The sequence below is a fragment of the Seriola aureovittata genome, chromosome 3 (genome assembly GCF_021018895.1).
Source record: "Seriola aureovittata isolate HTS-2021-v1 ecotype China chromosome 3, ASM2101889v1, whole genome shotgun sequence".
Lineage (NCBI taxonomy): Eukaryota > Metazoa > Chordata > Actinopteri > Carangiformes > Carangidae > Seriola > Seriola aureovittata.
Window position 1 is genome coordinate 19783815 of NC_079366.1, and position 22723 is coordinate 19806537.

Here is a 22723-nt window from a genome sequence, read left to right on the forward strand (position 1 = left end):
AGGAACAAGTTAAAACCACCCACAAAAATAATGGAAAATGGAAAATGTTCTTTCATAGTGACAGCTGCCACAATGAAAAGGCACAGACGTGCAAAGAGATGCAGAAAAACCTGAAACACCTGACTAATATCCTCTCTGTAAACATGCAGTTCTGTTCATCTCTTTAAGCTTCAACGGCAGATTTTTTTTTTGGCCACTTAGCGGCAGTGCAAACAAGCTGTGAAACGCAACACTGATATATTATCTTTTAAGTTGATGGCAAACGTGTTAGCTAACACTTGCTTATTTACATATGCAACATTAATTAAATGTAATTAATTTACAGCGTTTCTGGGAAAGTCTTATAAACACTCTGTTTTAGCTCTGCTTTTGGTCTTTAACCAAAATATCTGGATCTTTAGCTGCTAAATGTTCCACTATGTTCACCAGCTAGTCACTAACTGTGTCAGTCTGCCTCTTGGTGCTGAGCAGGTGGTGTGCAGTGGGTTTTTTAGAGCTGTTTCACTGTAAACGGCTAACCTCCTGCAGCAGAAAGTGGCACAAAGAGAACAGTGAGAGTGAACCAAAACAGTACAGTTGCGGCCGGACAGCTAAACAATGAAAAGCTCCGCAGAGGGGAACTGCAGATTCAAGTGATAAATCTCTGTCTGTTCATCACTACAAGTGACTCCTTTCATAATGTCACATTGTTGTCACATTACCATTTAGACATGGCTATCATAAAAATATTGTATGCTTTTCATAAGTGTTGCAACTAACAATACATGTTTATTATGCATAAGTCTGTATGGATTAATCCATTAATGATTTAGCCAAGAAAATGTCCATCATTATCTTGGGAGTCCAAAGCGACATCTTCAATTACTTCAACAGCCCTATATCCAAAGATATCCAATATATTTTTGATTATAGTATAAAACAGGGAAATACAGCAAACAAACAACAAACAACTGATCAAACATCCAAATTGTTGTTGCTTTTTTCTGTATATATCTACTATTAAACTAACTGCCTAATTGTTTCAGCGTTAGTTTTCACTTCCAGACAAACCCTCTCATATCCAAATATCTTCCCACCACCCACCCAAAATCTCACATCCCGTCTTCTACAGAGCTTTTTCTTCGCTTTCCACGCCTGTTAATGTGGAACAGCCTCCATGTGGGACTTCTACAATTCCCAGAAGCTGCAGCCGTCCTCAAGTCTGTTTTTTTTTTCTTTATGTATCTCTGTTTGTGTCCTTATAAACAGCCTGTGCCTCTGCTGTCTAAACAATGCAGTCAGGAGAGCTGAACAAGGAGATTTAGTCAGCTGACCTTGACAAAGACACAGGAACCATTAAAGGGTTCAGACCATCACTGCAGACGGGGAATGGGAACATAAAATCTGTGTTTAAATTGGTTTGTGTTTCTTTTTTTTCTCCCTTTAAACATTCTCATCAAGTCATGAAATAAACCAAGCTGCTCGTGTTCTCTTACAAGCACTTGTTTTTAACAAACTGTATGAAGGAGGCTGATTGGAGGATGCTTTTATGCAACAACTACTGTAAAATATTCACCACTTAGAGCTGTTATACAATCCAGAGTTGTCAAAACAGTACCAACACGCAAAGCGAATGTTCTTGAAATGGGGACATTCTGGAGTAAAAATAGTTTGGCATCTGGCACAGTTAACTTTCCTTATCTTTAGGCACAGATTACAAAAATATGAGTCCGAAATTATTCTAGGTGTTTGACTGTAGGGGAGAAATGGAAGAGAAAGTGCTTTCACATCTGTGAGTAAATAATCAGTGAGTCAGTAAATAATATGACAACTTAGTGGCTATAACTTCTCATCTTCCCTTCTGTGATCAATCCCGGTTAGAGTTTCTCTCTTGGCAATTGTTCATAATGTGGTATAACATGATTTTTATCTACATTGGGCTCATTGAATCATATAAAATGGCATGTAAAGTGATTGAGGCAGGCCTATTACTGTATACTGTCTCCATTGTTATTGTTATGAAATGACTCGTTGTGGAAATTTACAGTGAAAACATGAAGATGTTTGTGTTTGAGATATGAAGCTCCTCTATCCATCTCATCCTCAGCAAACTGTAAGCTCTGCTCTCTGCTACTGGGAAAGGAAAAAGAAGTTTCAACATCCATCCGACACATCAGAAAGATTTCATCGACAGGGATCTCTCAGAGACGAACTGAAGACAGAAATAGGAGGAGGCAGGGTCTGGTTTCAGCCCCATGAGGATACAAAATGTCATTATCAATGGTACTAGAGCTCGCTTATCTGGAAGTTTTACAGAAAGTTTGACTTTCATTAAATCTGGGCTAAAAATGTTGTGCTCTCCACTGTCTTTGACTGAACCTTAAAGCAGCGTTAACTGATTCTTTGGCCCCTTGGGGACAATGAAAATAGCTGTGTACACAACACTGAAACAAAATACAGTATAAAGTTGTTCTGGTGAACTTTTGGTCTCCACCAAAACCTGAGGGGAATCTCTGGCTCCTTAGCTGCTAAATGCTCCACTGTGTTCATCAGCTAATTGGTAACCTTGTCTGTCTGTTGTTAGCATATAGTCATTTCATCAGGGATTTTTCTCTGCCTGCTACTGCTGAGGCTACGCTAATGAGAGCAATGAGCATGAACCAAAACAGTAAAGTTGCAGGCTGTAAAACCAAAACAATGAGCTGAAAGATGCTAAAATCGAGTGATTTTTCTTTATGGGTTCATCACTATGAGCGCCCCCTCTCACATTACACATCATTTAAATAATTGTGAAAACTAAAATATGGTAAATGGACTTGCGTACTTCCGTCAGTCGTACTGACCACTCAAAGCGCTTTACAATACTTGCCACATTCACCCATTCACTCACACGTTCATACATCACATTCATACACTGATGGAACAGCCATCAGGGTCAAAGTGGGGCTCAGTATCTTGCCCAAAGATACTTCAACACTTGAACCAGAGGAGCCAGGGATCAAACCATCAACCTTCTAATTAGTGGACGACCCGCTTTACCTCCTTGGCCACAGTCGCAATATAATGAAAATATGCAATATGCTTCCTGGCACAAGCTTTGAGACTCAAAAGCAAACCCTGCTCAGTTGCACGCCACCGACGTCCTCAGCCACAGCTTTATCTTTCAACAGCTATTACTAGCTTGAAGCTTCAGTGAGTAGACGTGCACTCACTTATTGATTGACAGCTGTGAGATCCCACCCCTGACCTTGGCTTTCTGTGATTGGCTAGAAGCAATCAGTCTGTGTCACAGAAGCCTTTGACAGCAGCTGTCCACATTAAGATATGTTTGGAGCATATTTCAAAAATAAATAAATAAATAAATAAAAGTTACACACTGTAGCTGCTATATGAAAGAAATATATTAGTGAAGCTTTAAGCACTCATTGTAATCCATAGAGAGCTGGCATCTTTTACTATCTAGTACTTATTTCTTTGATTTTACCTTTTTAATTGTAAATTTAGTTGTCCTCTCAATTTGTGTTTCAAAGTGTTTTTATAAGGCAATATATAAAGCATTTTGACTTGCCTCTGTGTATAAAATGCACAGTACAAATAAACTTGACTCACCCAAAGGAAAAGAGAGATTGGAGGATGCTCGAGCTATTGTGTAATATACACAGAAGAGTTTTTTATGAATCTCTATTTACTTACGAGTCAATATCAAAATCAACCCAGGATTGCATACATTAAAAATATGAACACTCCTCAGTCTAATCACACAACAGTTCTTTAGGTATTTTTTGGTGGATTGCTGCAGTGATGAGGCCTGTAAGATCACTGCACTCATCAAAAAACACATAAGCAATATGCAGGAAGACAGATGCTGGATGTGGGAGCACTCATGTCAAAATAGCATAAATTAGTAAACTCCCTCCACAGATTATATCATTGATTCATCCTACTGTAAATAATGAATCTCATTAGGGTCCACAACAAATGACTCCAAGTATCATTTATTTTAGTTTAATAATTAGAGCTGTACCTAATGTGATGTATGACTGAGCAGCCTGAGGCTAAAGTTAGTCTCTCATTGTTCAAGTTAATAAACAGAGAAGAACATGACTGAGCATTGTTTTAGTTCAGCCTCAAGCACAGTAACATATAGCTTTCTGAGGACTTCTTGAAATAGTAGTGGTTGAGCTAATTGTGTGTGTAATCTAAGGTAGACTTTCATTGTTTATAAAATGTTGTGTGTAATTTCTCTCAATTAATTATTAAAGTATATTAGGTTTTTGTTGTTACTGGAGACGGCAACACGCTCTTAAGGGAGGAACATGTTGGAAGCAACACAGGAAAGCCTTTCTGTCTCTTTCCCTGTGTAAGGAAGAAGACCGCCTGGCTATTTAACCACTCAACTAAAGGAACCTCAGTCCGCCTGGAAATCCTAATGGAGAAGAAAGGGAATCGGTGGAGACGGTGGAGGGTGGGCAGCAGGGAAGGAAAGGGAAGAAAAACCTTCACCAGATCCCCAGAGACGTGCAAAGAGTAAGGGGTAAGACCAGAAATAAAGAGCAGAGGAGAATCAGAGGACTGAGGCTGATACAAACCCATGAGGAGGAGGGAGCGGGCACAAAGACTGTGAGAGAAAAACACACTGCAGAGGCTAAAGCAACAGACAGCAAACAGAAATCTGCAGTCATGTGGAAGCAGAAAGCAAGGGAGGTTTGACAGCGGAGGGGAGAGAAATGGGATGTGGCTGCTTCCTGTTGTCGATCCCAATTTCAACACACACATTCCAGCACGCACACACACACACACTTTGCTCTCGCAGCGTGACTTGCTCCAACACCTCAGAAATAAAGCCTCAAGGTGACAAACATGCCAGCATGTGTACCCGGATGCTGGGGGAGCTGGAAAGGCAAACAGCCATCTTTTCTGGGTGATGAGCAAGCAGGTTGTTAGTCCGGGGCGTGATTCAGAGAAAATGACTCGGCGGAGGTTCCACGCCACGTCCTCATCACAACAATTCACGTTCGTGGGTGTTGGGGAACCACATACTTGTGAACCTTGTGTTCATGGTTTGCTGAAGGTGTCCTAGAGTTCATGACTCCTTTCTATCTTTGTTTCCATCTCACACGCACCTACACACAAACACACTGAACATCCAATCTGCCGTTATGTTGTTGAACAGCACACCACTTATATTTAGCTTCAGATAAGGACATAGATCTGGTAACAGCATAAAACTTAAACGAACAGTCTGACATTTTGGGGAAATGTACTCATTTTTTCTTTCTTGCTGAGAGGCTGAGCAGACTGACACCACTCACATATCTGCTGGAGCGAGAAGCTGGTTAGCTTAGTTTAGCATAAAGATTAGAAATAGTGGAAACAGCTAGCTTAGCGCTTTTCAAATGTAACAAAATCCACCTACCAGCACATCTAAAGCTTTCTAATTAACAGGTTGTGTCTCGCTTTTGTAATCTGTACTGCAGCGCATGTGTAAAATTGACAACTCAACGTTTAATGTAGGGTTATGTCGTGAGCAGAATAAACCACAGCAGGGACAGTGTTTAGCCATTAATTCCTTGCAGATATGAAATGCTTATTTTAGATCATAATAACTCAAGTCTGAAGCTTACCTTTACCTTCAGCTATAGTATCTCTTTCTTTTCTTTGATTCACAGGGTTTAGCAGATTATCAAACATTCTGTTTATAGTAAAAGATATGATATACTGCATGTTACCACACTGCATTATGGTCAAGAGAACAATTCAATTTCAAAGTGCTAAATCAACTCATAATATCAAGACCATCCAGGCCCATATTAGCTTATTTATTTTTCAGCAGTAAATTGTCCTTGGTTAAAAAAGAAAGAATTTTGGTAGATGTATGAATACTGAATATTTTTAACTGTCAAATATTGATATCGGCCTAAAAAATCTTGTATTGGTCCGTCTTTTCTTAAGAAACAATTTAAGTGAAGTTTCTTTTTCTCTCACATGATGCCTTTCTTCCTCTATGGGTGAATTTCTTTTCTTCTCCGTGCGTTCACAATTCTGACAACAACTTAACCCCCAAACAGTTATCGCACATCCATCAAGATGCTTTACATGGATGGGATATAACCTCCATAAATTTTGTTTCATTTGATCTTTCCTTATTGAACTAAATATTATATGCAAAAGCTAAGCTCTGATGCAAGTAGTGCGCCTGATGCAAGTAGTGCGCATTTTAGTTTAAATGCATGTCAGTGGCCAAACTCAAACACTGGCTGTAGCTACTTTCTGGAATAAGGGCTATATTTTCCTGATATGCATTTAAAATCTGATGCGTTCTTGTCTCTTTAAGCACTTGGAAATAAAAAAAATAAATAAATAAATAAAAATGTATTCTTTTTTTTTTCCATTAAATGAATGAAAACAATAAATGTCTCATTCTGCTCAAGTGATCAAAATAATGAATAGCTACGCCAGCCATGTTTGTTTTCCCTTCCACTTAACAACCATAACAAATAGTCAAGTATAGCAAAGACATCCAGTTATAACAGACATGATTAATAAGGCATGATCTTCTGAAAGATTCTGTTTAAATGATAATCACAATCACTGGTCAACCTACTTTCACAGTTGTCATCACCCCTGGCCATTAATTCAAAATGATGTCTCATTAATATCTAAGAGCAGCAATGATTGACTGAGAGGCCTGCGTGAGGAAGACGAGGATGTTGTATGAATAGGAGGTTTTTCCGGTTTAACAAAGGACAGCTGCTTGTGTGTCGCTCTGTTTTGACACCTGGATCAAATAGTGCTTTTTTTTTTTGTGAGAAAAATTCAGTACACTTCATTGTGCCATCATGTCATGATGTCACATATTTATTATTATCACACACACACACACACACGCACACGCACACGCACACACACGCACACACACACACACACACACATAACACAACACATCACAACACAAAGAGAGGAAGCATGGGGAGCTGTCTAGAGAGTATGGTGACATGAGAGGAGATGTGAAACAGACAAGGATGAAAGGCTGAGAGAAAAGAGATGATGAAAGAGACGCAGGTTGAAATGTACTGTTTTCAAAGCCTCTTGGGAATAAAAATGCATGACTGGTTTCCCAAGAACCCACTAATCTGGGTCTTGGCTCAGATCAATCAGGGGGAAAATAAATATTTCATTATGGTTTGACCACTTTGCTCAAAATTTAAACAAAATGGGTGAGTCAACCAGTGATACAACATGATGATGATGATGAAGAGCACTGCAACATGCATGAAAGAAGGAAATGGATTCATTATGCGAAAAAAACGCCACCTGTACTCATTGTCTGAACTTCAAAAAAGAGAAATGAATGAATGAGAATGAATGTGTCCTCAAATGTTTGTTTGCAATGATGACGGCAATGTTTTGCAATGTAGGACTGCAAATGTTTAGAGCAGGGCTGCAGCTGATGATTATTTTCAATATCGATATCAGAAAATCGTGAAAAAAGAGCATCATAAGTTCCCAGAGCCCACAGTGTCACCTTCCAATTGCACATTTTTCCTGATCAACAGTCTAAAACTCAGAGATATTTACTTTTTAAAAATATGAAAATAATATCACATTTGAGAGCCTGAAACCTGGACATGTTGGGCATTTTATGCTTGAAAAATTACTCAAATGCTGAATCAACGCTCATAATTGTTGGCTAAACATTTCAATAGCTTAAACTATTTTAACACATATATGCATTTCAACTTGTAGACACCAGCAGCACTCGCTCAGCTCTATGACAGCCTGACAGCTCAAAACAAAAGACAAGAAAATGACAACAGTGTAGTCTCAATATCAGGTTTCATGTGAAGAACAGCAACACACACCTACTGATGCTGAACCCCAGTCACTACAGTCCATCTGCTAACAGTGAAACATGCAGTGGACACTTTAACCTCTCATATCAGTCTTAACATAATGAAACAGAAGAGAGACGTGTCTAGTGAAACAGCGCTTGCATCATCCATCCTGTTTTTATTTTCCTCTGGATGCATCCCACCTCAAGGACACATATGTCAGTTTCTTCTATCTAATGATAGTCATGAACAGCTCCCCGCCCGTGAACCGTGCTCTGACTGAGGTTTTACATCCACTGGATCATCCATACACTACAATCTGGGTCATGTAATGGCACGCAGAACCCTTTGTTGTTATAAGCCACTATATACTGTTGGTGTAACTCTGAATGCAGAGCCTATTCATGTAAATTTGAGCATAATTCTCTGTAAACTGGGTCTATAAAAGCTCTTCATTGTACATATAGCCTTAATATAACTGCAGACATCCAATCCTTAAAAATAAACTTGGTGAGTAGTAACAGTCACTGTCAATTGAAAATTGTGCAGAATTCTATGAAACACTTGTTAATAAACATATTTCTAATACAGAAAAGTCAGCATAATCCATTCTTTGCATGAATTTTTCATAGTGTGAACGTGTTTGGCATCAGCACTGCAATATTTTACCATCATACAAACTGTTTAGTGGCTTACATGATGCTGGACACTTGAGCATTTGCAACAAAAACACAGTTCCCTGATTATATCCATCCATCTTAATTGCAGGTCCAAACCTTCCACATTCTTAGATACACTGCAGATTACGTTCCTAAACTGATTTCTTTTCAGCAGAACGCCCTCAGAAGTCTTGCCTTGCTAACACGGCATGCTCCTCTCTCTCAGACACCGCTGTTAATGAGGCAAGTTCTCTCTCTTCCCTGACAGGTTCATTTCGCATTCAAGCTTGCTGCTCAGTGAAGAACGAGCTTGTTTTTTTGAAGGAGCACCAGTGACAGTAAATAGCAAGACTCCATGTTCTCTGCTGCCTTTAGAGCCTCCAGCTTTCTTATGCTGCACAAGGCACTCTTACTTTATCATAGCTGGTTGTTGGAATAAATCAAGCCTCAGGGTTCAGGCCTACTGCAGCACTGTGTGTGAATATGATATGAAAATCTGACAAATCTCCCTTTGCTATGCAGAGGGTGGACACAATATCGCGAACACCTGCACGATCTACAAACTGCAATACTCTACGAGACGTGTACAGTTAGGGGTGCACTGACCCGAAATGCAGGATCAATATAAGCACTTATACTGATCTTATTAAGTGGACTGCATACAGGCCATGATATGACCGATCCACATTAAACACAGTCACTCAAGTTATTACACGATTTACTGTTTCCACTATCAGTTACATTCATTCAGTGATGGCAGGCTGCCTCAACAAGCTCCACGAGGGGTGGACAGACCCTGAAGATATTTGGGGTCCTCAAAACTGAGAAGCTGGGACTGGGCAACGTTTGACATTTTTGCTTGAAAAATGTCCAAAACAATTAACTTGTTTCCTGAGTTAGGGCTGGCATATTGGATTGCAAATACTGCATGGGTCTAAATGATACTGTATCGACCCCCTGTACATCTCATACAAACCTTTCCCCAGAGAAGAGGAATAATTAAGTATTACAAGAACAGCAGCTGATGATCTAGCTGTGACTGGAGCAGGTAGTATTATGTCCTCCTTCAGGAGCACTCAGTGAGGATAGCCATCATTTCCTTGGCTATGAATGAAACAGATCTCAAATTGAACTGCCATATTAAATGCTACGGACAAGATCAAAGCTAATTGCAAATAGCTCCTCAAAATGATCCCCTGGAACAATAATAAGACAATTAGCCTATAAGCAATCGTAGGAATTTTAGAACCAAATAAACCTTGCTGTATGTCACCAAGCAATCGTTAATCGCTGGAAAGATTATGACATATTTCTGTGACAGACACAAAATGAGGCTGTTTTCTAATTTCAGTGAATCTGTGACATGATGAAATGATGAAGATAACCATCCCACCATCCTTCATTTCTCCTCAGACTCCAGTTTCTGTTGATAACAGTCATTTATTAAAGCTGCTACTGAAGCACTTAACAGCCATGCTTCAGAGACTGTTATTCATTCAGTTGTCACTGCTGCAGCGTGGTGCGACATTTATCATCATGTATTCTCAGTGACTGTTACAGTATGTAGTGTGTTTTTGTGTGCATTAAACTGAACAGCAAGCTGTGATCAGAATGCAGACTGGACAGAATCGAACAATTGTACTTGAGGCTTTTCATAATTATTTACGGTGTTTCAGTGAGCACAGAATAAATTATCAGCTCAGTGTCAGAAGCTAGCAGCAGAAGCCAGTTTGTGGGAGTTTCCTCTGGTTGCATAGCAACTCACAGGTGACTCACATTTTTAGCATTTGACACCACTGATGTACAACATGATGCATATTTCCTTGAAAGGGCACAGACATTCACAGACTCTCCAAAGCCACTGGAGAAAATCAAAGATAGAAAAAAATCAGCTGAGTGTTTAAGGTTGTTGGGCAGACATGTTTAAGCCAATAAGCTGCTCTGTGTCTGTTAACTACTGCTTAGTCATCAACCCTGCTGAACATTCACTGACTGTGATGCCCTTTTTCCATCTCAGAACGGCTCTGTTCTTTAGAGTCTGAATGAGCTTACTGTTGGACTGCCAGCTTCTCCTCAGACAAGCAGAGACAGAAAAAGTATATATGTGTGTGTGTGTGTGTGTGTGTGTGTGTGTGTGTGTGTGTGTGTGTGTGTGTGTGTGTGAGAGAGAGAAGGAGGGACTGGGCTGCTGGCAATAGCTAAGGGGCAGTCACATGCCCAGGCAAGGATGTTAAGTGTATGACCTTCTCGGCCTGACGCTGCCAGGGTGTGGGTGCATGACCACAGCTACTAACCTTTACAAGAAAAGAACGGACTAAATGGAAGAAAAGTGCACTTGTCTTCAGCTCATTCAAACCAATGAAACACTGTTTTGTGTTATCCTCTCACGAGATCAGCCGTGTCAACTTGTATTACGAGTTTCACTATTTCTGTCATAAGACTATAGAATAGGAAACAAATACAGATTTATTTAATGCTATCAAATAAAAAGAAATGCATGAAAAGTGCTGAAACAATTATTCAGTCAAGAATAATTCTGATTATCAATAAATCATTTAAGCGAATTATCAAGCAGAATTGCACAAATGTGAGGATTTGCTGCTTTTCTCTGTTTTCTGTCATTGAATGTTGAATATGTTTGGGTTTGGGACTATTCATTGTACCAAACAAGGAATCTGAAGGTGTCACTTTGAGCTCTGGGACATTATGATGGGAATTTTTCAGTTACCAGACATTTTACAAACCTATAGTTGTTGCTAAAAACAGCCAAAAGATGAATAAAAAATGAAAATTAGCATCAGTTGCAGCCCTATATGACCAACAAGGTAGTTCTTCACTATGAATGCACACATAAGCATTAAAAGGATATGTGAACTACATGTGTGCTGTCACTGATGCCACACACACACACACACACACACACACACACACACACACACACACACACGTAGTGCAGGGATGTGTGCAGTGGTATGTCTGTGATGAGATTAGAGTCCTTGGAAAGTGCCTTTCTGTCTCTGACCTACTGTTGACATTCAGGCCCGATAAGGAGACGGAAGAGAAGTGATAAAAAACAAGAGGAAGGTAGAAAAGACGAGGCCGGCTGTCCTGACAGATAAAAACACAGCACAGATACCAGATGACTTTAATATGAGCCTCGAATGACGCTTGTCAACATTCGCTGATCATTTTAACAAAAGATGTAGGTATCACGAAGAAAGGAGCTTATGTTGCGATTGAAGATGCCATGAAAGTACTAGAGTTTCATCTGTACAGGTTGACAGAAACTGTATGTTTTATAAACCTAATCTTCACCTGACACCTTTATTGAAATATCTGAAAATGAAAGCAGATGCTTCAACTATGATTCTAATAATAAACATAATATAACCTACTATAACCTTCTCTTCTCATCAGATAGTTACCGTGCCTCTTGATTCCCTTTTGTAATCACTTATAAATAATGAATTAGAAAACTGGATGACTGTTGGACATTGGCAGAATACTTTATGGAAATTCAATGCCATGATTAGAGAGGCTGGAAAAGGGACAAACCATTTTGTGAAATATAATGGTAGAGGATTCACTGATTTAATTCAATATATTTAATTTTAATATAGACTTACCTTCAGTAAAAATTTATATATCTCAGACCAAAAATAGCTTCAATGTTTGGAACGCACACTAATCATCCTGGGATTCATTTCAATAAAAGCTCTGAAAATCAGTCAAGTAAAGCCTCGTCTTATTCACTCTTTGTGCCATTCTGTGGGAGAGATCCAAACCATGTTCAACAGATTCAGAGCCACCAGTAACGTGCATCATCACTCTGTGATTTATATCCAAATACTCCTATTAACAGCGGGCCGTACTTTTAACTATTTCCTGAAGCAGCATGGCGGCTTTATGGAGGGACTGGCCTGAGAGAGAGTCGGGCAGCAGGGCTGTGAGAGAAACTAGACGACTCTGTTGCTGACCAAGCTGCTCCCGTCCAACCCTCTATTCAGCATGAGGCAACTAACCAGCCCTGGAGGGAGACAGATGCAGACCACATCTGGTGGGTGGACATGAATAAGAATTAAGCTATCAACAGAGAGGTGGAGGTGAAGGAGAGAAGGGGAGTGTGTGCGAGTGTTTGTATGCATGATAATGTGTTTTCTAAAATGGACCACAGTTCGGAGCTGTGGTCCCACCACGCCACTATTTGTATACACTATATATGCCATACTAAATGTTATGATATACCATATTTGCAGTTAGGATACAAATAAATAAATGTAATAAACCCTCACCCGAGCTGATGGACAATCATACTGCAACTTTGGACAAACTTTAAAAAGAAAAAGAAAAATGTTCTTCCAAAAAAAATGTTACATACTAAATCAAAGCTGCTTAAATATAATATGCAGTGTGTAACTGTGACACAGTTTGAGTCACGAGAACCAGTGCAATTCACTTACTGCTGTTTGTGATTGAGCTCCGCCTCCTTGTTCACCAGATCCTGTTTGAGGTTAGCCAGCATCTCCACAGAGACGTCCACCTGCCGAGAGAGCTCGGAGGCCTTGTCCTCCAGGTCTTGTTTCTCCTGGCTCAGCCGCTCGCTCTCTTGCTTGGCTCGCTCCAGCTCGGAGCTCTTCCTCTCCAGCTCTGCCTGAAGTCGGCCTACACGGGCTGCTATTTTCTGCTCCACCTACAAGACATGAAGCACTTGAGCTTGTCCTGCCATAACAACCATGTTATATGAAGCACAACCAGGAATGCTAATTAGATGTTCAACTAAGATTCAGTTATTAACACATCCATTAACAAAGGTTCCTTACAGATCCATAACGTCCCTCCATATTTCAAAGTGTTGCTGACTTCAAGGAAACCACTTTCACTTGGTTCTAACAAAATTAAATTAAATCAGTAACACCCTGTCAGTGCTCCATTTGTTAACCAGCTTGGTTTCCTTTCTAAAAATGTGACATCTAAAAATATTATAATACTTATATATATCTATTATATATAAAAGTTTAGTTGTGACAAAAGCGTCAGTCATGCTTCCTCCAACGACTAAAGCTTTTCTGTCTTCTAAAAACTTACTGATGTCTTCATTTTTTGATTGATGTTATTCACTATATACTCATTTTGTTCAGCTTTATGAGGCCGCTGGGCTCCTTATAGGCGACACATTATTCCCACCTGAGCTACTCTTCATTGGATACTGATATAATGCTAGACTGGTCAGATTCAGTTCTCAAAGCAGACCGAGGATGTCAGGAAGAGTGCTGCTGGCGGTTCAGTGTTGAAGTTGAAGACATAAGGTGATAACTATTTTCCTTCAGTGCCTCTGGGCTGTGCAATAACCTGCCTGAGTAGATCAATCTGACAACAAGGGCCAAGATAATTTTATGGTCTTTGTGTGCTATCTGAGCAACTCACCCATTTCAGGGATCAAGTCCCTTAATGGATATCAAAGATATCAAATTAGGCTTCTGAGAGATCAAGAGATCTGAGAGATCCGACTGGAAGCTTGCATTGAGTTTTTTCTCCTCCATTGTTGAATAATTGTTGCAATACAGGACTGAACACACTGATGCTCGACAGCACACCCATCACTATTCAAGAAAGAAATGATGTGACATTTTGTATTTTAAATGGCTTGCTTACTTTAATAGTAATTAACCAGCTCAGCTGGAGTTAGTCATGTACTTGTTAATTTCCAAACCAATAGGACCAATAAGAGTATTCACCTACCCTCTGGTTAGTATTTCAACACTCTTGTGTTAAAGTCCCTATGCTTACAAATCACTCTAATTTTTGGTTGTAGAAACAAACTATCCAACACAAAGTTGGTGGTTTGATTTTATTCTATTCATTTCCCCCGGTTGGATCAATGAGTGGGTGGTGGGTCATTTATCAGCATGCAGTGTTTGACACAACCAGTGGTGAGCGCCAAAGTTGGAATTGTTCAAAGTCTACAGTGTTAAGGAAGCAGAGGCTGTCTCCTTATTAACCAGAATGATCATACTTACCTCTTCAGACAGCTTCTCCAGCCTCTCATCCAGCTCCAGCCGTTCAAACGCCCGCGCCTTCAGCCTGGCCAGGCCTTCCTCGTAGGCCGCCTCCACTGCACTTGCCGCTACATTAGCAGCTACTGCTACAGCTGTGCTGGGGTTTCCATGGGGACCCGGGTCTGTGGATGTCATGGCTTTCTTCATGAAAATCTCCCCCAGGGGAAACTCCACATTGGGAATATACCGAGCTGCAGAGTTGGAGTTGGCCGGGGTCAAACTCAGGTCGTCCGCGCAAGGAAGTTCACGGCAAGGGAAGCGCCGCTCCTTCAAAGCTGAAGGCCGCAGCGGCTCAAAAGGGTCGTTGTTGTTGGCAGGTGTGAGGAGGGCTCCCTCAGCCACTAGGGGCAGCAGAGCGGCAGCGTCACATACACTGTTGGACTTGGAGAGGACGTAGAGGGTCTCGTACGTGTGGTTGTACTCCAGGTGGGCACGTAAGGACGACAGGCTTCGGAAGCGCTTGTGCTCCCCGCAGCGAGGACAGCGGTATGGCAGGTCCAGAGAGGCCATTCCGTGCAGTAACTGCTGGAGGAGAGGGGGCGCTCACACAGCACAACGGCAGCGCCAGTATGAGGGCACAGAGGTCAAGCACCTGACAGATCCTCTCATTGTGAAAAAAGGACAGCTATGGAAAGGAAGAGCGATCCCATGTGCAACGGAGGAGCCTCAGCTCAGTCACATGACCACACATAGTGGCAACATTTAACTGGTCGTTTCACTTCATCTTTCATGGCTCCCCTGCCTGAGGTCCTAAAACAGAGGGAGAAAGCACAGGCGAGTTTAACTGCTTTATACTGTGAGTGTGGTATAGCAATGAGAATCAAACAGAACTTAGTAAAGTTAAATAAACTGCTGACAGAAAAGTAATGACAATGACTCATCCCAGTGCAACTACAAAACATTAAACTGGGGTCGAGCGCTCCAGAGCATTTTCCTGCAACAACGCCAAGTAAATCCTGTCTATGGACTCCTATAACTGTTGATTGAAACTTTTTGTTTTTCTTCTTCACCACTTGTACCCCATAATAAAAGAGGAAGACTGGGGAAATGGGAGTGGACCCATTAGTCTTGTTAGCGTCAACATCAATTTCCAGTCTGAGGTCTACAAAGTCAGGCTGGACAAATCTGCTTAGTCTGACAGCCCCTTACAAACAGATCTGGTAACCCACAGTAAGAAAGAAACTCTACGATCTGTTATCTAATCCAGCCTTTGCTTCTGTTGTGGCTTGTAAGCCTTAAATGCCGCCTTATATTTGTAACAATACCCCAGTAGAAGGTAAAGAAAAGAGTCATTTAAATGTACAACATACATCAAACAAAGACCAACAATTTCTTAATAGCAATGAACCTTGCATTCATAAAACTGAAGTCTGTAGTAATTATTTTATAAATATTTACATTTGTCGTGTCCATCTGCTACTTCGAAGCTGAGCCGAGTCAAGCTGCTACAAGAACACTACATCACTGTGTTTATCCAATTACCCAGAACTGGATGCTCCTGATCAAATATAAATTCCTCCATTGGTTCCCCTACATCAGGTCCTCTAATTAAAGTACAACTCTCTGATCAAGCACTGTACTGAAAAATATTTTGCAAGATCTTTAGATCAGTCAGACACCAGCACGCTGATGTTAAGCTCCTGACAGTGGCTAGATAGGTCTTTGTGACTGAACTAATTCTTCTATTGATGGATTTAAGTAGGAACCATTTTATATTGGCTGCTTTTCATTTTCCCTTTATTTAAGGACACCTGGCCAATAGGAGCAGAGTATACAAATGATTCAGTTAAATGCCATTAAACAGCACAGACAAAAATCCTGTTAAGATGCAAACAATGTGAAAGAGCATGTGATTTGTGTGTATTTCTACTATTAGTAGTATGTTGACAGATCCTTTAGGCTCTGCTGAACTCATCCTACATCATATATAGATGTAGAGAAGATCCTGACTGTCAAATTCTAAACATATTCCCTCATTCTCTTTAATGTAAGTTACTATTTTTAAAACAATCAACAACCCAATGGGTACTGGTTCAAAACCCAAGAATACTGAAGTCCAGAACTTGGACGGCGTTTCGATGCTGTTTCCGCTGAACATACTGAGTCCACATGGTGTGCGTATCCATTGCAGCCCGTGTAGTAGAGAGTGGACAATCTTTATATCAACATGGACCATTTGGACTCTTACAGCTGGACAGTAGTGGTGTTCACCATTCCGAGACTGGAGCTTAAACCAAAACAGTCTTTTTGATTTTTCTCAATCTCACTACTTTCTACAGCAGCTACTAACGAGCGAAGCAGTGGGCACAGACATGGGCGGTGTGATCGCAAATCACAGATGCAGGCCATTCTTCACAGAGGGCTCATACACTGGAAATTCCCAGAAGTCACTGAGACTGTTATTAGAAGTCTGGTGAGGCTGGATCAGGGAGTGCACTGGCAAGCCGTGCCCACTTATTAAAGGAGGAGGATTTTACAGAGGCAGTCACTACACTGCAGACAGCAGGCATTCCCATCTGCTTAAAATTACTAAGTGAGGTATTTAACCAGTCAGGAAATGGAAGGACGTGAGGCTGCTTGGTAGCCACATGTCACATCCTGCCAATGCAGCTCAGCTGAAACATCGCAGAGGACTTTTACTTAATGTGGACTAGTGAATAGTGGGTGCGTGTTTCATTCATAAGACAAACACATACTCATGTCTTTCCGTCTCCTTTTCTACCAGCACAGCACCCCGCCACACACAGCAAAAACACAGAATCTACAACATTCACAACTTTGGAGTTTTCATTTCCACGATTATCAGAATCCATTTTGAATATAAAAAAAAAAAAACAAGTGAAAATCAAATCACAAAAATACCATTTGCACACTGTGGTTACTGTGGTTTTACACAGACTGACACATCAAGAGAAGCTTTTTTGTGTTTTCTCACATATTGTCTGTTTACTTCCCACTGTAGGAAACATATTGTGAGAGGCTTTACCATGAGAGGATCCTGTCGAATACAGTCAGTGGTGTTCTCTCACAGCAATACGCATCAGTCCTTTGATGCATGCCTGTCGAATTCTTACACACTGTCAGCGGTGAGGTTAACTGATAGGTTGTGTGGCCCAATAGTGATCAAATATACAAGAGACCATTTAAAATTCAGTTGAAGCAGTAGGATTGTAGGAAAAATGCCAAATACCTCTTTCTCATTCCTGCACCAATCAGGGGCCAGGGGCCACATTTTGTCGCGGTAGTGTTGGGATACAAACAAACACAGATTTTCTCTGTAATGATGATTCTACAGAGCAGCCATCTGGTGCTATGGCAAAATATCACAGGAAGCGGTATAGTATCTAGCATTAAGAAGTGCCATACATCTCATATGGACTGCTTATCTACCGTGTTCACTTTCTGTCTGTCTGTGTCTCGTTAGTCGTGGGCTGATATGAATACAGAAGCATTAGTAAAGATCTCAGTACTATTACGGCTAAAGGACACATTCTTGACTGACATGACAAGCCATTGAAAATATTACCCTGAGTGGTTGTTTTACTTCCATTTCTTGAGAAACCCTATTCTGCAGACTTTTAATCATGAAGGGCTTTAGTTTATTTACTTTTTAAAGGCTCCTTGCAGAGAAACTGGAACAATCTCGTTTTCATCGCATGTTAATCCCACAGAAGCTTTCAGACGGTCAATGGAAACATTAAAGTCTGTCCAATCAAGGCAAACACAGACCTATACGAAACACAGCAAGGGCTTCATGCTTCTTTACAACAAGGTCATGAGTGAGACAGACAGTATCAGGACAAAAAAGGCTCTGTATCTATTGCTGTTTACATCAGGGCAATAACCTGAACTGGAGAGGCCTGTTTACAACTCCTACAGTCGATTTCTACCGCAAAAATAAAAAGGTTACTGAACATATAAAGTCACGGGGGAGCCACAGGTGAATGGTCTCAAATAGACAGAGAGAATAAAGATATATAAAGGTAAAGACAAGGAGTGAAAAGGTGTGGGTGAGTAAGGAAGGTGCAAGAAGGTGTCAGATAGAGACTGTTAAAGTAGTTCACACTGGCGGGGAGGAGTATGTGGATCGTGCAAGCGGTATGCATAAATTATACATGATGCATAATATTTACATTTTAGATACTGATTGGCAAAACATGTGGAAAAAACAAGATACATTCCACTAGATTGGAGACAAGGAGGGAGATTTCCTGGGAAAATCTGATTTGTTTCTTCAGAAATGTAAATGCCAAATTTTTAAGAAGTAAGCCAACTTTTCAGACCACCATCCAGTAACTTAACTGATCAGAGAAAAGATACCTCAGGATCTGTCTGATTCATGTTTGGAAAGAAGAAAGCTTCTTTTTACAAGTGAGAGATGGAGAGGCAGGTGGAGATGTGACATGTCGGTTATCAGCGAACTGTTGTGTGTAAAAGGAATCAGGTTTTACCCAGCAGAGTCTGCATCAAGTTGAAGTTAGTTCACGGTTAGGTATTGAACAGCTAGAGCTGTGTCTGTATGACTGTGATCAGAAAGAGAATTCATCTTTACCACCGCTAACCAAATGCCTCAAGTAAACCCAGTATTTTGACTGTGGCTCAGAAGGTAGAGTAGGTTGTCCATTAATTGCAGGGTCGGGCTCCATCCACATCTCCTGTAAATTACGTCTAAATATTACAAAATAGTTTTCCCAATTATGTTGTGGTGGCAAATGTAATGGCTGACTGGATTATGGTCAGAGGTATTTTTTGAATCAATGTAGTACTACATTTTATTGTCAGAGTGGTCAGGACCTGGCTGGGGTGGACAGCGAGGGTACAAACACGCGACTGCTACACCATAGACCCGGGTTTCCATCCAAAGTCTGGTGTGTGTGTGTGTGTGTGTGTGTGTGTGAGAGGAAAATCATGAAGGGCTTTAGTCTATTTACCATTTGATTACATCCATCGCCCAGTCCTAATCAAGAATGAATAAGCACTAAATCATAGTTTCCAGCTGCATATTTGTTTATATAGCTTCCATACATATTTCTAATGTACTCCATATGATTTTTTTAGGTCTTGAATCAGCTTCAGAGTCAGAGAAGTGTTGTGCCTTGATAATAATGTCATTCAGTCTTTGGCATAATCAGATGTTTTGTTTATATCAGAAATGATCACAGACACACACCCTCGTTCTCACTCTCTCCCTGGAACACTGCATCTTTTAAAATGACAGGTGGTGGTCACTTGATAACAGTTTGTGTACACAGCAGTATTTAAGCAGTTGTAATTAGGAGGAATGGGACGCATTATTGCAGCTCTGCATAGAAACACCCTGATTGTACCTGCTGTGCTGTTGTATCGAGCGCAGCAATATTTTATGTACTAAAGAGAAGAAGACAGAGGCTAACACCAGTAACATCTTTTTCAAACCACAAGCTTTGCAGGTCCATGTTATTACATTACTGGATATATTAATATTTTATTCCAGCACTCATTGCACGCTCAACCTTCTCAGCGGGTGATCCCTCGTTGACTCAGCATACCCAAGGTCACTCGCTTTTTAACTCTCTTTCTACTTATACAGTCCTTTCAAAAACATTTTGGGTCAAAAAGTGGAAAGTGCAGGCAATCTGCAGGGTATCTCATTTTGTTGTATGTTCTTGAATACTGTATTAAATCATTTGGCATTTTGTGATTCTCTGTTGATTTATTACATCTAAGCATGTTTTTTCATTCCATGTAATATCCTTTAGGACATACTTATCTAAAAGGCCTTGCAAGTTCTATAAACAAGACAGAAAGTTAACAAGTAGGTTTAAAACCCTTGCGAGGTTTGAGAAGTTTTCTCAGACCACTGGTTACTGAATAGTAGGAGAATTGCTGAAAATAACAAACAGATCAAATTCATTCAGCATTACTTGAACTAGCCCATCACTGTCACCACTGTGAGAGGAACTATTGACAGTGAGATCAGGCAGAGCACTCAAGTCGCACTTGCTTTACCTGATTGGCATCAGCTGCTATATTCATGCTTCACAATCATTTAGACTTATTCGCAGCTGGGTTGCTATCAGCTGACTAGTAACGTCCAGTCACATTCATGCAGGTGTACAGTGGGACCATTTTAACCTGACACTCCTCATTACCACTCTGCAGCCCCCCTTCACAGCCTCAACATCGTCCATATGTGCTGTATTTTTTGGTATTGTTGATTTAACTAAAATGTAATGTTCATTTATGCAGTCATTAAGGGGAGATTAGTTCTCCCATGAAGCACAATCCTTGATGCTGCTTTGATTCTTTTGGGGGATCCTTCACAGAGCAGAGCCTTTTCCACCAAATCTAACTGTATAACCATTTTCTATAAATGGTCATTTCCTTGAGGCAAATGTCTGACTGAACTGTTTAAAAGAGCTATTTGTAAGTTTTGCTATTGCTAGCCAACATTAGGATTAACAGCTGTTTACTTACCAGTCTTGGTAAGCGCTTCAGCCATTGTTGTATTTATGAGACAAGGCGTTATAATACCCCCTCTGAGGAGCGCTACTTCATCAGGGAGGACTGGTTGCTATAGTGACTCTGTATCAGAAAGTGACTAGACAGGTAAACCAGGCCGGAGCAAGATAGTTGGTATACAAACTTCAGTAGAGGAAAAAGAGGTGATAGAATTAGAAGCAAAGCAAGAAGATTGCTTACTGGCTGGAGACAAGTAAAGAAATTACATTTGATACTGAACTCGCAACAGTTTCCTCTACACTGGTAAGTAAACAGCTGTTTGTGTAATGCTAACGTTGGCGATGTAGCAATAGCAAAACTTACAAATAGCTCCTTTACCAACATCAGGATCAGCTGACATTACAAAAAGTATAGAGTCACAATAAGATGCGTTACAATAACAGATTATTTAATTCAAAGTCTTTTACAAATGTGAAAGCACAGTGGCCTATATGCTGCAGTCACTGCAACAGAATTCTTAAGCTCTGCACCATGTGCATAAAACATCAGCTGGCCCTCAGGCTACACTAAAGATGTGCCTGTTAAAGGTTCAGCTCTGGTTGGAACACCAAATGGAACACCAAATGACCAAATTGGTCTAAATTCATTCATGAATAATAAAAGTCACTGGTTACAAGCAAAATGCCACTCAGCTTCGCATAATCTCGGTTCACCAGACCGGCTCTGGGGCTCTATCTCATAGTCAGGTGAGATTTATTCCTGTGTGCCTGTGCTCGCTGATAAAGATTTGTTTTGCTTGGAGGTGTGAGGAGGAGAGTGACTCAAGGTGTTTCACAACCATCACACCAGTCCTCTGCAAAGCTTCACCCAGGGATGCTGCGGCACTGAACTCGAACTGGCAGTTAGCAGTATGCTACTGTAAATAATACTGGAGGTGCCAAGACTTCATGAGAGGTGTGACACGAGCATCATCCTACACTTCAACAATGGAGCTGTGATCACTGCTGGTTTTTCTCATGTTGGAAATGGGCTCCACCCACTCCCATGTTATTACTTTCACAGCCAACGCCAGAATTAAACTCGAGGTAAATAAAGAGATAACATTGCAGCAAATTAATCGTATTGCCCAACCCTAGTTTTCTCTGAATGACATACAGTACGCTGGGATCAGTGTAAAATGTGTTAAAGACTGCAAACATCCCGACAGCAGTCGACGTTGAGGAGAGCACTTCATAGCTTTGACATGTTCACAGGACAGGCTACACACACAGCATATAGACTCCTTTATAGACTGAACGACAAAAGGTTTAGTGAAAGGTCCTAATGCCCTCAAGGCTCTTACATGAGCATGTCAAAGTGTATTAGCCCTGAGTAAGCCATGGGACTGCCATGACAGGACAACCTCTAAGCCTGGGGCTTCTCACCTGACAGCAAAGGGCAACCCCAATCATGTATGTTGAAAAAGATTCAAAACACTGACATTACACAGAGCACCACCCCTCTGAACAAGATCAGACCGAAACATTTCATCTCATGTGACAGTGATACCCAGAGACCCCCATTCTTTTTCAACATCTGCTTTTGGATATTTGAACTAAAAGATAGGCAGATGTAGGATATCTAACATCTACACTGAATCAAAACCAATGAAAACAAACAAAATAACTACCAAAAATAACCTCATATTTATCATACACCATCTAAGAATCAGCATTAAGCAGTGCATTTAGTTGTGTGGTCATTTACAAAGTTTTGA

At 40.6% G+C, this 22723-nt stretch overlaps 1 protein-coding gene across 1 annotated transcript in view; it reads right to left on the reverse strand.

Moving 5' to 3' along the window:
- Window positions 1-22723, reverse strand: part of fbxo41 (F-box protein 41) — a 48477-nt gene that overhangs the window by 20229 nt on the left and 5525 nt on the right. The window contains exons 2-3 of the mRNA XM_056372228.1: window positions 14488-15276; window positions 12931-13160 (exon numbers count right to left, since the gene is read on the reverse strand). Of these exons, the coding sequence (XP_056228203.1) occupies window positions 12931-13160; window positions 14488-15036 (779 nt within the window). The 5' untranslated portion in view covers window positions 15037-15276. The remainder of the gene's footprint in view (window positions 1-12930; window positions 13161-14487; window positions 15277-22723) is intronic.